This window comes from Panulirus ornatus, chromosome 20, assembly GCF_036320965.1.
Source record: "Panulirus ornatus isolate Po-2019 chromosome 20, ASM3632096v1, whole genome shotgun sequence".
Lineage (NCBI taxonomy): Eukaryota > Metazoa > Arthropoda > Malacostraca > Decapoda > Palinuridae > Panulirus > Panulirus ornatus.
Genome location: NC_092243.1, coordinates 68,571,407 through 68,588,796, shown reverse-complemented (window position 1 = coordinate 68,588,796; position 17,390 = coordinate 68,571,407). Strand labels below are relative to the sequence as shown.

At 36.4% G+C, this 17,390-nt stretch overlaps 1 protein-coding gene across 4 annotated transcripts in view; it reads left to right on the top strand.

Annotated features, from left to right (window-relative positions):
* LOC139756100 (uncharacterized) overlaps positions 1–9,532 on the top strand; it is a 48,954-nt gene extending 39,422 nt beyond the window's left edge. For all 4 annotated transcript variants that reach the window (XM_071675171.1, XM_071675169.1, XM_071675168.1 and 1 more), the window contains one exon: positions 87–9,532. In XM_071675171.1, coding sequence (XP_071531272.1) covers positions 87–229 — 143 coding nt within the window. In that variant the 3' untranslated portion in view covers positions 230–9,532. The remainder of the gene's footprint in view (positions 1–86) is intronic.
* Positions 9,533–17,390: the final 7,858 nt, after the last annotated feature.

The window sequence follows — 17,390 nt, the reverse complement described above, 5'->3', positions numbered from 1 at the left end:
GTAAAGGTTTTTGTGAAGATTTAGAAAAGAAAATTATTAAAGGAGATATATTTTTATACTGAAACAGTCTGCATGTTTTATTTCAGTGTTTGATGATGATGATGATTATCCAGTACCCCCATACATGCCAATCCAGGGTCAGCGTCGCACAGCCAGTCTAGAGAAGAACCGCAGACTTAAACCACCTAAGGAGAAATCTAACAGCAAGGATAGTTGTAAGCAGCAATAGTATTTTCCTCCCAGGCCATGGTTTATCTTATAATGTTTGACCATTTATTTATTTGATACTCATGAGAAAAGAAATTTCACCTCAACGATATTGACAAACTCACTTGCAGCCATTCGAGTGTGGTGTGATATATATATGTATGTATATGTATGTGTGAGTGTTTGCCCAACCTTACAGTGAAAGGTCTGTAATTCAGAATGGTCAGGACCATGCAGTTGCCAGACTTAGATTTTTTCAGAGTATAGATAGTGAATATTTCCAAGGAATTTGAAGGTTTAGCAAACAATAAGGTCCAGAAATGCAGCTGATTTTATTGGTAAGATATAGTAATCTAAATCGCAGTGCTTTTATTTGAATATAATCATCTAGTTTGAAGAGAAAATACTCAGAGAAATAATTTTGAATTGTCTTACCCCTTTCCTAATTATACCAAGAATATTCTAGCAATATGTTTGTTTAAACAGTAAGGAATACAAAATTGTGTTAATTTACATATGTGTATTTAAAAAATGGAATTAAAAAGATATGTCCTATGGAGCGCTTCACTGAAAATTACTGAAGGGAAAGAATTGATATCTACACTACTAAAATATAAAGAATTACAATACACTGACAAAACAATAATACTAGTTGAGCCAGCAGATTCTTAATTCAAGTAAATATATTGATATCATAGGTGAATGGAGTACATAAATAGGCAGATGGCAGCTGTGTAATTGACAGTTTCATAGTTGCTGGGCCCGAGGCAGAGAAGTATAGTATGGTATCTGCATATGGCAAGTGTAGGATAATTTTCGTCTTTATCACAGTACTGAACATTATCGATTTTCTGTTACAATTGATTGAGTGCCATAGATGAATAGCTGGATGAATGCATTACATCCGTTGGAAAAGATTGTGGTAGACACACTTCACAGCAGAGTAGCAGTAGCAGGCATTTGTTCTAAAATAAGATTTTTACCTTTGACTGAGTAGTTTTCAGCAGCCTCACTATCAGCAGTTTTTTAACATGAACCTTGATATGTCGAATTCCATGTTGAACCCTGAATTTGTGTAGTCAGCTGGTTGAGTACTCACGTTTTCCATTAATTTTCTTCGTGTCATGAAATATTTTGGCCTTTATCATCAGCATTGGACCGAAAATAGATACACCTTCACTACAGATTGGTGAAACCTCTCATACCTTGTCATGATCGCTAGACTTGGTACCTTTTAATGTTCTACATTTAACAATACCTCTTTTAGGGTCATATACAGTGTAGATTTTGATAGTATTTCCCAGTTCTTCTATAAGATATAGGTGATGGACATACCAACACCATATTCAGCACACATTTTTTTTTTTTCACTAAATCCCCTCTGTCAAGATTCTGTATGATTGCTACTTTTTTTAAGGCAGTAGGTGTAACATGCTTACTGAACTCATCATTACATAGCAGTATCTTTTTTGAATCCATAATAGGGCTCAGAATGTTAGAACTTCATCAGACAGAGAAGGTCACAGGCAAAATCACTGTGTTCTAACTAACAAGAGTGCTGCTCCACAAGTATACTGTGCATGGTAGATGCTCCACGGCTAGCTCATTGTTCTGTCACATTCTGCTATAAATTACTTGAACTTTTGTTGTAATATGAAGGTGAATATGTGTGTGTGTATTTACTCTCAGAAAAAGTCAGTCTGTTAGCTACATGCCAAGCTGTATCACTGGCTAAACGTTACTGAACTTTTTGTAAGGAAATGATCTCTTCTTCGACTACACAGTAACATTCTTTATTTTTTCTCAGATTCTTGGTCTCGATAATTGTTTCGTGTATTTTTCTATTGCATATTGCAGTAAATTACACAAACTTTAAGTGTAAGGTGAACATGAATGGACATAAATGGACATGCTATAATTAGTTACTTGTGATGATGATCTCTTCTTTGATTACACTATTTTTTCTTGCTTTCTTAGTCTTAAAAATTTTTCATGTTTAATTTTATTACTTAGTATTGAATTACATAAACATCAAGAGTAAAGTTAGGTGAGCGGACGTACTGTTACAATGGCCGAGCATAGCTGAACTCATGAATTGATCTCTTCTTCATCTCCACAATAATGTTCTTTGGTTTTTATATTGTTCTGTTAGATTTTGCAGTAAATTCCCTGAACTGTTTGTGTCAGGTGAACTTGAATGTATATGTTTATACATACAAATATGAATGCCCACGTTAGTCGTGTACCCATTTTGTTACAATGACCTACTTTGGCTTAACTCATCATGGGGTAGCAATCTCTTCATAAGTAATTTAATGACAATAATTTATGCTCAGTTTCTTTATCTTAATAATTGTTTTATATGTTGTTGTTCTATTAGTATTATTACTATTATTATACTTGATCATTGTTTCCCACGTCAGCGAGGTAGCACCAGGAAACAGATGAAGAAAGACCTAACCACTCATAAACACATATATACACACACACACTACATGTACATATACATACACTGACATATACATATATTCACATATTAAGTGACCTTTTCTAGACGTCGACATTTTCCACTTACGGTGAAGGAAGACGTTACCAGACAATCAAATTCATACTTGCTTGCCTTCATCCATTCCTGGTGACACCCTGCCCCACAGGAAACAGCATTGCCACCACCTGCATCAGCAAGGTAGTGCCAGAAAAACAGACAAAAAAGGCCCCATTCGTTCTCACTCAGTCTTCAGCTGCCACGTGCAGTGCACTTCATGTTTCCTGGCACTACCTTGCAAGGAAACAGACAAAAAATGACCCATCCATTTATATACACACATACACATACAAACGCCCACACACGCACATATACATACATATACATATCAAAACATACACATTCACACATACATACACAGACACACACATATACACATGTATACATTCACACTCGCATGCCCCACCCACTCCCAGCATTACCATGCCCACAGTAAACAGCAGCAGAGAATACATGGAAGTATTCTTTCTCCCCTATCCCCAGGGATGATATTATGTATTCATTTATTTATTATACTTGATCGCCATTTCCCACATCAGCAAGGTAGCACCAAGAAACAGATGAAGGAAGACCCATCCGTTCATATACACATATACATACATGCACTTACATATACATATACATATCATCATATATATGCATATGCAAAAACATATATAGACATATACATATATACACCTGTATATATTTGTACTTGCTTGCCGTCATCCATTTTCAGCGCCATCCTGCCCCACAGGAAACAGCATCGCCACTCCTTGCATCAGCAAGGTGGTGCCAGGAAAACAGTCAAAAAAGGCCACATTCATTTACACTCATTCCCTAGATGTCATGTGTAATGCCCCAAAACCACAGCTCCCTATCCACATCCAGGCCCCACAAACCTTTCCATGGTTCACCCCAGACATTTCACATGCCCTGGTTCAGTCCATTGTCTGCACATCGACCCTGGTACACTGTTTATGGTTTGAGTGATGAGGGAGGGGAGTACAAGGATCTTGGAGAGAGAGGTAGGTCTGCAGTCAGTTAAGGATGGGTTGCTTGGGAGATGAGTCAGTTGCTCTTTGTCGATGATATGGCACTGGTGGCAGTTCCAAGTAAGAAACTGCCAAAGCTGTTGTCTGAGATTAGGAGATTGTGTGAAAGGAAAAAATTGAGAGTAAATGTGAATAAAAGTAAGGTTTAGCTGAGCAGAGACATATTAGTTAGTGTGTGATTTTGAAAGATAGCCTAAAAGTGGCACAATTTAGATTCCTGGGAGTGGACTCGACAGCAAATGGAACCATTGGAGCTGAAGTCTTGGGTGCATTAAGGAGTGTGTGGAAAGAGAGGTCACTGTCTGTTAGGGTAAAGATTGGCATGTTTGATTATATAGTAGTCCCTGTAGTTTTGTATGGATGTGAAGCATGGGCTCTATATAACAAATTTTGTAAGTCTGTGGCTGTTTTAGAAATTAAATGTCTAAGGACTATGTGTCATGTGAGGTGGATTGATCATATAAGATATGATATGAGAAAAGAGAGTTGTAGTAGTAAGAAGAATATTTATGAGAAAACTGAAACATGTGTACTGAAATAGTGTAGACATATGGAGAGGATGAGTGAGGAGAAGATGACTAAGAGGGTATACATGTTAGGTGTGGAGTGGACAAAGGAAAAGGAGAAGGTGGAAAGACAAAGTGAAAGATCCTTTGAAAGTTTGTGGTGTGGTGTATGCATGGGATAGAGTAAATTGGAATGATGTAGTTTACAAGTGTAACATGCTGTTACTGGGCTGAATGAGAGTATACGAAGGTGTCGGGAAACCACAGAAAGATCTGTGGGACCTGGTTGTGGGTAAGGGATTCTGGTGAATGAGGCCATTCCATTTCTTAAGCTGTTCGTGGTGCTGCCTATCTGACACTGGAAACTGTAAATAGACATGAAAGAAAAATATATGTGTGGATTTTAACAGACTCTGCACGATCAAGGTTGCACTGCAACTCAAAAGTCACCTTTGGCGAGGCTATATCATCATCAGGTAATGAACTTCTAGCTTCAGAGGAGTCCATCCTGTCCATGCTGCTAAGTGTACTGCAAAGTTTATGTGTGTATGTGAGTTTGACAAGAGTGAGATGTGAACATAGGATATATATTGTGGCAAGCAAGTGAGGAATAAGGCTTGAGGTGAGGCAAGTGTTAAATTGCCGGAGATATATCTGAACAACACAGGCATTTTAGCTGGTTTTTCTCATGAATTAGATAAGACAGTTGCTTGTTTTGGCAGTAACATGAAAAGTGCAATCTTTTGAGGTATTGGAGGATGTATATCCTGCATTACTTTTCCTATGCGGTTGGTCGTGGGTGTTGGAGAATCCCATTATTCTTTATAGGTTGTTTTGGTGATCTGTGTCAATGGGAAAGTGACCTCATGCATTTTCCCTATGGGAAAATCTTGCTGCATAAAGTTTTGCAGGTTTTTCAGCTGTGCATTGTCTCACTTACAACCAAAGTATTCATTCCTGAGTCTCAAAATGTAATATAGAAATATATACAGTATATAGATATATTTTTACTCCACCCAGAGATATAAGAAAGTGTTTCTAAAATGGAAGTAGGATATCCTGCATAGTTCCAGTGTGACTTGGGACCACTTTTTCAATAATTCTTAAAAAAGATTTCGGAATTCTTGAAAATTAAGTAGGTGTAGGTTTTTATATTGTCTTGAGAATACAGTAGCAGGGAGAATGTCCTGTTGTGTGTATCAAGAGAAAAACAGGTATTTCCAAATCCATGACTGTTTGTATTTTCATTATTGGGTAGTCAGTCATATCATTGCAAAAGTTGTTTTCCATAAAAAATATGAAAATTTAATGAAAGGAATATAAGATTTGCATTTGTAATTAAAACTTGGATGGGTTCTGACACATAATTTGGGCATTTAGCTTAACTTTTTCAAGTTTGTTCACTTTCTTCAGAAGACACATTTTGCATGAACATAGTTGTGTATGGTGCTATTATTGTCAATATTTTTACTCAGATATTGTTTTAGTTTATAATGAATATTGTATCCTAAGTATATTTTAGATTGCATGTTATATATATATTTTTTTATTATTATTATACCTTGTCGCTGTCTCCTGCGTTAGCGAGGTAGTGCAAGGAAACAGACGAAAGAACGGCCCAACCCACCCACATACACATGTATATACATACACGTCCACACACGCACATATACATACCTATACATCTCAGCGTATACATATATATACACACACACAGACATTTCATGTGTGGCGGGATGGCGACAGGAATGAATAAGGGCAGACTATGAATTATGTACATGTATATATATGTATATGTCTGTGTGTAGATATATGTATACATTGAGATGTATATGTGCATGTGTGGACGTGTATGTATATACATGTGTATGTGGATGGGTTGGGCCATTCTTTCGTCTGTTTCCTTGTGCTACCTCGCTAACGCGGGAGACAGCAACAAAGTATAATGAATAAATAAATATGATTTTTATTTCAGTTATGTTAAAGCAATTTGTAATTTCAATAACAAACATTTATTTTATGTTGTATTATTTTTAATTGATACCAGCATTCCAGTAACCAAATATATCCTAGGTTTGCCAAAGCTGAATATGCATTTTGGTGAGATTAATGAAATGCAGAATTATTTAAGATTAGATAGATTAAGGGAAGTTATTTAGAATAGTTATTGCCCATCCAATTCAAAACTTAGAATTTGGATTATTTAACATTTTGAAATAGAAATATTTGATTTTGATGCACTCAGTATCTTATTAATCATTAGATGCTCATGTGTTGTACCTAATAATACATTCTGTATCATAAATTGCCTTATAAAAAAGAGTATAATATGTTAGCTATATTTGTTTGCTTTAGATGAAGTTTGTTTTTAAATAACTTGTAGGTTTTACAGTTCAGCTATGAGCTTCATGTGTTCAGTCTAAGATTTCTGTTATTTTGTGAATTGTGTTCATATAAGTAGATGGATAACAATATATAGTTGAATGAATTGTGACATCAATATATTTGCCAGATGCATTAGAATGATTCGTGTAATGCAATTTGCCAACAAGTGATGGTTTTGAGGCTGTAGTTATTCATATTTTTAAACTCATTTGGCAGGGATTTAAAAAAAGAATGATGCATACTCTTCCAGATGTTTAAGTAAGTACAGATTTAAGTAACTTGACTCTGCTATAGGAGATGGATAACCACCTTAGTATGCAAAGGTAAATCCTACCAATATAGACAGCCACAGGAGCCACACTTTCACCAGAATTTGCAGGGACACTGTAATTACAGAGATTTCAGTGTGTAAGTACTTATAAATTATGTATTCTGACGGCCTTGTGGTTCTTAGTTTAGTTTTTCAATATCTTAGTTTGAAAGTAAATGAAGCTTCTCATTTTTCCATTCTTGAATGTGTACAGCAAAGGAAGACAATATCAGATGAAAAAAATAATCATCCTGAAAGGGGTGTAAGACAGTAATGTAATTATTTTGCACTGTCTTTGGTACAGCACTTGATTCTTCTGACATGATTTATTACTTTTAGCCTGGCCTTAATTGTAACTGCCATATGTGAATGATCATTAGATATCAGTGCCTTGCAGCTGGATATGCATGCTGTATTTAAGTTTGTTTTTATGCATTTTTATGGTAATGATTTAAGGCTTTGTACAGTAGCAGAGCTGCCAACCATTACATTTTTTTTAGATAAATACGGCAGAACAATTTTTCTTTGTAAAACACTTTTTGTTTAAGTTCTGGTCATTTGTTCATGTATTGTGTTTGTAATGTATGGGAAATTCACTGGGATGCACTGTTCAGTGTATAGTGTATGTTCTCATCACATGCAAGTACTAATGCAGTGTACAGAATAAAAATCAGACATTGGTCAATTTCTAACCATTTTGTGGAAATGACCTCACAAGTTGTTGCACCATCAGTCTTACTGTCCGATCATATCTTTAGCTTGTGTAACCAGGCTAGTCCTGTTCCTAGGCCAGGCCCTCCTGAGGCTTCAAAAAGTTGCACAAAATTATCAGGTATAGAAGTGGATAAGAAATTACTAGTTCCCTTCCATCTGTTGCTGTTCTTCCAAGTAGAAAAATTTGAATTACTACAAGAGATACTGCTCCACTTTGTGAAGCCCTTAGTGATTGCAAGTTCTTCATCACCTGAACAGTTCAATTATAGGAAAAAGTGCAATCAACGCTCAGATGGGGATCTCATCTAGGAGAACAATGTTACGAACTTTCTCACAGCAAAAGCATTCTCATCAAAGCAGAAGAAAGAATTCTTTACATCAGCCAAGAAGTACTTTGTTTGTGTATGTGATTATGTGCTTAAGTTACCCTTGAAGATTGATCTGATTCAGAATCCAAGTGTTGCAGACCCAAGGAAGAGAATGTATTCAAAGTTTGCATCACTGTTCTACTTTATGAAGAAATTCCACTTCATGGAAGAGGAGATTGATGAGCTTGAAATTGAATTTGCTCACTACCGGGTATATCTGCTTGAAGGTGTGTACCTTGACCAAAGACCTGATGAGTTCTGGGTGGCTGTTTCAGAACTAAGAAGGAAAAGTATGTACATCTCAGAATCATGTTTGCTATCTTGTAAGTTGCTCAGCAATGCTGAAGATGAGAGAATTTTCAATTTGGTAAGGAAAAACTCCACTGAATTTTGCCCAGCTTGGCACACAAACATCATCAGATTTCCTCACACTGAAAGTGTATTGTTGTGCTAAAGCAAACTTGCCATTAAGTGAAGTTCAGTGAAAGGTTTCTGGAGAAGTTTAAACAGGCAACCATTACCTATAATAAAAAGCTCCAACCAGGACTGAATATGTGTGGACAAACAGACATTAGAACCTCTGTTGACTTAGCTTGAGGACCAAAAATTAAACTCTACTGAGTAGATACTTTGTTGGTTTTAGAGTGAACACTTGTGAACTGTCTGCATATAGATAAATGAATGGAGATAACATTAAGCTTGAGCACTGGATATCACAATTTCCTGTATTGAAAGTGCAACTTGTATTGTGTGTGGTTGTAAGTTTCATTTTGCATTTTTTTTTTTTTTTCCACTGTCGGCAGCTCTGCAGTAATCACATAATGTGAAGTGGGTGTGACTCAAATCTTTGTAATGTACATATATACTCAGACTATGATAATGGCACAAGTTTTATGATGGCAGCTAAGAAATCTATTTTGACTAATTCTTCTTAAATGAGAGTCTCATGAAATATTAAGGGAATCCATAGAATGTGGATAAGTACAGTAATCATTGACCATTTCATTTTGGCTTTACTGGGTTCATTCTGGTCATCATAACTTCATCGGAGATATTTAGTTGAAACTTACACTACAGTGTTGAATTGAATAAGGGTCTTGCATTTCCCTGTATGAGGAGAAACTGTTATTAAGTGTAATCTCACTTGGTCTAATAATGGAATTGCTTACCAAATTTGTAAGACATCTAATGATACTGTAGTATTATTTGTTGCATCATTTTGAGCTATTATGTCAGCTGTACAAGGCAGCTAGTGTCTTTTATTTTTTCATTTGTAAATTATACTTTTTCTTTGAGATAAAACTTGAATTATTGTAACAGGAAAAACTTTTTCTTTGAAATAAAACTTGAATTATTGTAACAGGAAAGCCTTTATTTTCCACATCTGGAAGGTTGACCTTGATAGTGTACATTGGCAGCATATGTTTTTTAAGTTTTTACAATAAAATGTATATAATCATTTACTACCCTTGTATTTTCCTTTATTTCATACCTTTTTTATTTATTGTTACATGAAAATTTTTGAGGGAAATTAGTTTTACAGACCATCAGAGCTCTTATGCTCAGTTTATTACTAAAGTTTACACTTTTATGATTTCTTTGGAATGTGAGTTTGAATGTAGAAAACTTTAAGGAAGTTGAATGTTTCAGATTCCTGAGTGTGGATATGGCAGCAAATGGAACTATGGGAGCTAAACTGCGCCATAGGGTGGGTTGGGGGGCAAAGGTCTTCAGTGCATTGAGGATTATGTGAAAAGAGAGGTCACTGTCTTTAAGGACAAAGATGGATATGTTTCATAGTAAATAATCCCATTGATGCTCTATGGATGTAAGGCATGGGCCTTAAAACAAAAGTGTAAAAGTTAGGGGGAATGTTGGAAATTACAGGTTTGAGGAAATTATATGGTGTAAGGAAGACTGCTCAAATAAGAGATGTTAGGGTAACAGAGAGGTGTCGTAGTAAGAGGAGTATATAGGCAATACAGAGGAATTCAAACAGCAACAGACCACTGGGTCCTTTTCAGACTGTTTGTTATGATGGAAGATATCATAAAGGCACAAATTAATATAATAAAAGTTAGAAGGCATAAAGATATAAATCAAAGACAGTAACCTGCATACTGTCATTGTGACAAAGGAGGCACAAATAATGTAAGTCGTGGACTTGAAGCAAAATATATATCAAGTTGTACTTAAACATATCTGTATTACTGCTTTCAACAAATGTAATTAGCAAACTGTTCCACATGATAATTCTGTTGAAGAAAAAGCTTTTTGCCTCATTTGAGGTAAAACACTTGACACAAGTTTGTATCCATTACTGAGTGTAAAATGAGACAAATCAAGCCTTTCATACTCGTGAATACTTGTATTAGATCACCTCTTAATCTTCTCCTTTTTAAGCCAAGTAGATCTAAGTCATTTAATCTGCTCTCTTAGGAATTGCTTCTCCATCTGGGAATCATCTTGGTGGTTTGACACTGCATTCTCTCCATTCTGTATTTTTTAGCTAGGGTGACCAACACTGAATACAATATTCAAGATGTGGGAGAACCTATGAACTGTAAGAAATAAGAATGATTTCCCTGGACTTGAATTCAAAGGCCTTACTTATGAATCAAAGAATTTTGTTCACCTTTTTCACTGCTTCTGTGCACTACTAACGTGGTTTTAGGTCACCATACATCATTATGCCTGTCTTTTTCCTTGTTACCTTTTACAGTTCAACATTATTCATATTGTAGTTAGCCTTTCCATTATTACTACCAATGAGTAAAACTTTGCACTTATCGATATTAAAATTCATTTGCCACCTATGAGGTCAGTGTATCAACTTGTTTTATGTAAGTTTGAAGCAACAGACATTCAAATTCTTTTTAGATTTATTATCCAGCTTTGTATCACCAGGAAATTTTGATATTTTACAATGCAGCCCATTACCAGTATTGTTGATATATATATATATATATATATATATATATATATATTAAAAAGAGAACTGATCCTTATGGTACAGTAGGTCAGCCAATGTCCTACCCACTGAAATACAACCCCATCAAATGCTGTGTGACTTGATATGCTTGTAACTTTTGATACACAACCTGATCAAAAACTTTGTGAAAATCTAGGTTGATAACATCAACTGCTTTACTTTCATCATACATGTTGATTATATCATAAAAGAAATCTAAATGGCTTGCAATTTTGTCTGGAATAACGATTTCCATAAGTTTTATAATTACAGATATTGAGCTACCTTTTCTGAATATCGGCTATATTGACAAACTTACACATATCTAGAAATTTTCCTGTACCAAGTGACTTATTGAAGGGTGCCGTCAAGGAATTAACAATCAATTTTTGACTCTCATTGTTCTTGGATAAAACTTATAAGGGCCTGCTGTTTTAGTTAGTTTCTTTCCTTTATTACTAAAAGTATGTCTTCGGCTTTATGTCACTTTGTTGGAGAGTGTTCCCCTCTTTTATCAGTGAAACTAGATTTGGGTCATGGGTTGAGTTGTTGATCATAAATACAGATTCAGAAAGGTCAATAAAATATTCAGTATTTTTGCCATGGCTTCGTTTTCCTGAACTAAGTCACTGTTTTCTCCTAATTAATGAACCTCTTAACTGGGTACTAACTGTCTTGCTTCAACGTAACTATGAAACTATATAGGGTTTCCTTTGCTGTTCTCAGCAATAGATGCTTCATATGATGACTGGTTTGTCATATAACCCTCATACTTTCTCTACGCAAATTTATATAACTTACCTTATCACATTGGTTATTGGATTCTCTTTTGAGATTCTTAAAAGCTACTTTCCTTGACATGGGGCACTTTTATTTCACTGGTTTATTGCAGCTTTGTTTTATTTCAGGACAACTTACTTAACTCATTTCTGAACTGCTGTTTTGATTTTTTAGGAAAATACATAGTTTATCAAGAATAGGAGTGCAGTGAGGAAGAAAAATGATGATAAACAAAATCTGTGATGTGCAAAGAATGAGTTACAGCAAAATGACAAGTCATGAGTTTTGTGTGTCATACGTCATACATCAACAGCTCTGCCAAAGTATGAAGATTTACTGTCATGATTAATTTGTTCAAATTGGTTTTGTTCATTTATATGTTCATAAGTGATTACCCTTCATTACTGTAAAGAAAATAGGGGTGTTGCTCCGTCTGCTTTGTGGTTATATCGTGACAGAAAAATCATCTTTGGTGAGGGTGTATCACCAGTGTTACGATTATGTCAAAAGAACTTCACACTCCAGAGGAGTCAGTCCTTTCCCTGCTACTGATTGCAGTGCAGCCATGAAAACAGCAAGATCCTCTTGGAGAATGAGTCCAGTTGTTATGTGGTAATGAATAATGATACAAGTTGTTTACAATGTAACAACCTTATTGTGACAATTACCAGCAATTAAATGTGTGTAATGAATATCAAATTGCGACGCTGTTTGTGGTCATACACATGTAATTTTACATTTATTCGTATTTGTCCCACAGTGAAATGGCATGACTAGGCTTTACCTGCTTGTGGTTAGGCAATTAGTGGAAAAGTCAACTTTGGCATGGTAGAGTCACTGTGAAGAACTCACTCGAAAGTAGTTCATCCTTTCCTTGCTACTGATTGTAGCACAGCTTTGAAGCTTCAGGAACCTTTATTGAAAGGATCTTGACTTTAATGATGATAATTAGTGAATTTGAAAACTTTTTCCAGCGCAATATGCTGACGTGTGTGCTATATTGCTAGTGCTTAAAATATTTGATATTTATCAATCTGTGAGGCTGTTTTTCCTTTTACATATTTTTTTACAAATATTTGTTCAAAAGTGATTGCTCTGTAATACCGTATATAAAAACTGGTTGATATGAACATAAAAATGCTTTACTATTATGAAGCCATTTGTTTTTTAGATTTGTGCCACCATCAGGGTAAATGTTTATAATTGTATTTATTCATTTTCTTTCTTCAAGCGCATTTGTCAGTAAGTGATTACTCAATGAATATTATTAGGTGGGACACCCGGTAAATAAGATTGGCTTTTATAAAGTATTTACATCAGTCTGAGAGGTGTTGCCTTTCAAATTAAGGCCAGTTTTTATGTACACGTGTGTAATAGAATTAAGTATATAGAGTGAGATCATGCCTGGAAAAAAAACATGTGTATATATGTGTGTGTGTAAGTTGATATGTATATGTACGTGTATGGGTGTTTATGTATATGTATATGAGTGGATGGGCCATTCTTCGTATGTTTCAGTGACGCGGGAAACGGCGATTAAGTATGATAAATGAATATGTATATATATATTATATATATATATATATATATATATATATATATATATATATATATATATATATATATATATAGTTTCTAAGAGGGAACAAGGAGGATCCAAGGGAGGAGTGCTCATTCTTCCTGGAAGGACATTCGAGAGTAGGGGGTAGTTACATTTGCATAAGTTACAGACCATAACAAAATGTGAACACAACAATACTTAATGAGAAAGTACGGCAAAATATGAATTAGTACCAGTTAAAAGGAGAAAAATATCTAAGACGGTATATTCTTAGATGAAAACAATGAGTGAAATGAGCTAAGTGTAAAAAAAAATAAAAAAAAAAAGTGAGGATCCATCTTCAAAAAAAATAAGATAAATGGAAAATTGTTTGACCATTTCATGATGAGAATGTGATCACAGACACTGACATGTGAAGACACACGCGAGTGAGGCGACACATCAGCCCTAAGAGCACTCAGCAGCTCTGAGAGCTACATGGAATGTGTTGATCCTGAGTCGTCCATATTTGATTGGCCAGCAGAGGTTTGGCTCCACCTTTTATACCAATAGACATCACTAGCCACATGTCACCATAGCTGGGAGAGATATCATGCATTTCCGATACTTATTTTGACGACTGATTATATACATATAGGACTTTCAAGACTGAGAAGCAGATAGGGTGATAGTTATAAGTTCGGAAAGTGTCTTTTCCATTGGTAGAAAGTTCCATAGAAAGTTTTTCCCATCAGCCTTACCTATCTTGACCAGCCAACTACCAGCCAAGATCAAATCAATATAGAACCGTTTCAAATCTACCACGAGAGACATAAATCGATGAGATTCACTTCATAGAATCCACAAGAAATTCATAAAAGTGAACTTTACCTCCATAAAGACTAAAGCAAATTCTAATTCATATTTTTGTTGTTTTATGACGAATTAATACATTTCTCCTTCGCACCCTACCCAGTATTATGTCGGTTTTGTTGCAATGTACCAGTTTAAGTCTGAAAATAGACGTTGTGTTGTGTTGTAGAGGGGCTTTATAACTACACCCCAACCATTTTATTCCAGCCATAGGCCCGGATGAGAGGGACGCCCAGAAAACATGTGTCCGGTTCCCCCCCACCTCGGTTAATCCGGCTCTGTCTTGGCGGGAGGCCAGATTTACCAGCCGGCTATTGTAGTCGTTTTTGGAATTAAAATGGAAAAACCTCTTGTATCAGAGTTGATATTTTTCATGGAAAAAAAAGAATAAGATTATCTTTTTATATTTAAATGGAATTTTGTTCGTAGATATTCAGTTGCATGAATAATACATATAGAAAGAATACATGTAATATGTCCCAAAAAAGAAATGAAATACATAAATGACGCCTTAAGGGACTCATGGTCCACACTCATATGAGAGTGTGTGTGTGATCACATAATTATTATCCTTAACTTAAAAAAAAGGTGTTCAAGGTTTTTAGGAGGATAGATGTATCGAAATACGCCTGAAAATGAAATAAAGTGCAATAGTTATATATATATATATATATATATATATATATATATATAGAGAGAGAGAGAGAGAGAGAGAGAGAGAGAGAGAGAGAGAGAGAGAGAGAGAGAGAGAGAGAGAGACGGTTACCTCATAATGATCTAAATAAGGAGTAGCCAAGCCCCTTCCTAGGCGACCGGAACTCTCTGCCACACCAGTAGGTTAAGAGAAGTTCAGTCTATTTTCGAAGACGATAGATCAATTTTTTCCCTTGAGGAAGTGCGAGGGTATTTCAAATGTGCGTCTTTAAGGTAAATTAAAAAAAAATAGTGATAAAGCAACCTATATACTGTAACCCATGTCCAACAATGATTGTATTATCGAAGGTCAATATAGATTTACGTCCGACATAAGTATACCAAGTTCAATGATCAAGTCACTACAACATAACTTAGTGAAAGTTTTTATATCAAGAAAAACAATGCCCGGGTTTTTCTTTTTCTGTGACTTTCTTTACGCAATGGGCAAAAGTAAACGATGTTATTGTAACAGAAGCTAACCAAACATTATAGGTAAAATAGGGAGATGTATGTACCATAGATCCTCGGATTAATGGAAAAATTCGACGGGGGAGGAAAAGGATCCATATTTGTTGATATGAAAATAATAAAAAAAGGAGAAAATATATAACATTGTTAAACCCTTTGCAGACGACGACAAAGTAGTCAGTAAAGTGATTAGAATAGAAAATTAAGAAAGCAATGCAAATTGATACCTGAATATAAATCTGTGAATAAGCAGAATAGAACATGAAGAAATATTCTGGAGAAACAGTTGAACACACAAGCAAATAACACAGTTTAGTAACATAACTCATCTCTACCGTAGAAATGTCTAGAAAGCGAAAAAGTCTTTGAATGTAGAGCGAATCTTAAAGAGCTAGGATCCACCATAGATAAGAAACTTAAAGAGTTTTATGAACACTATAGATAGTAACGTTAAATAGTGAGTGTCATTTTACTGAGAACATTCACAAGAGAGAGAAATGAGGGAATAAAATACGTCCCGTTGTATTGCACAGTCAAGCAGTAGGCAAAGGATGGAGAGGCGAATTGAATGAGACATTAAGACTTACAGACAATGATTTATCAAGGAATGCCTTAGTGGATTATTATCTATTTCTTTCTAATCTATTATCGTTACGTTGCTGACGAATGCTCATAACCTCCGCCTGTGGGTCACAGACAAGTCCCAGTGGCGGCCAGGCGTGTGTGGGTCACAAACAAGTCCCAGTGGCGGCCAGGCAGGTGTGTGGGTCACAAACAAGTCCCAGTGGCGCCCAGGCGTGTGTGGGTCACAAACAAGTCCCAGTGGCGGCCAGGCGTGTGTGGGTCACAAACAAGTCCCAGTGGCGCCCAGGCGTGTGTGGGTCACAAACAAGTCCCAGTGGCGCCCAGGCGTGTGTGGGTCACAAACAAGTCCCAGTGGCGGCCAGGCGTGTGTGGGTCACAAACAAGTCCCAGTGGCGCCCAGGCGTGTGTGGGTCACAAACAAGTCCCAGTGGCGGCCAGGCGTGTGTGGGTCACAAACAAGTCCCAGTGGCGGCCAGGCCAGGCGTGTGTGGGTCACAAACAAGTCCCAGTGGCGCCCAGGCGTGTGTGGGTCACAAACAAGTCCCAGTGGCGCCCAGGCGTGTGTGGGTCACAAACAAGTCCCAGTGGCGCCCAGGCGTGTGTGGGTCACAAACAAGTCCCAGTGGCGCCAGGCGTGTGTGGGTCACAAACAAGTCCCAGTGGCGGCCCAGGCGTGTGTGGGTCACAAACAAGTCCCAGTGGCGCCCAGGCGTGTGTGGGTCACAAACAAGTCCCAGTGGCGCCCAGGCGTGTGTGGGTCACAAACAAGTCCCAGTGGCGCCCAGGCGTGTGTGGGTCACAAACAAGTCCCAGTGGCGGCCAGGCCAGGCGTGTGTGGGTAGTGTGGGATTATCAATATCCTGGTTGTTCCCTGTCTGGCCATAACGGGATTCAAACACACGCAAGCCCACAATCCCAGGAATTTCTCGGGATCCAACACAAATATCAAACACTAAAGAATCACTTGAAAAAAAATGTAAAAAATGAAAATGTAGTCACGTTAAAGTGGTATACAGACTATATGAAATATGAATGCAAATGAAATTTGCGAAAATAATGTAAAAAAAAAAACTTAGATTTCCATCATAAAAACATAGTTAAGTTGAAAAATATTCCTTAAGCCCTTTCAATTACTTTCAGACTTTTCGATTACATTTCAGACTTTGCAATTACAATTTTCAATTAATTTGCCGACATTGATACAAAAAACAAATACGATAACAACGCATTGTAACAAAATCTACTTCGAACGATACATTTAAGTAATAGTAATACCCAATGTAATAAAATTCAATAAAAGAGAGAAAAATAAGCTCTTATCAACTTACAATATAAGGTCTAACTCAACACTTAATATTTACTAGCATTTACCGAACCCCCTCACACAGCCATGGTCTGCTGCTGCCTC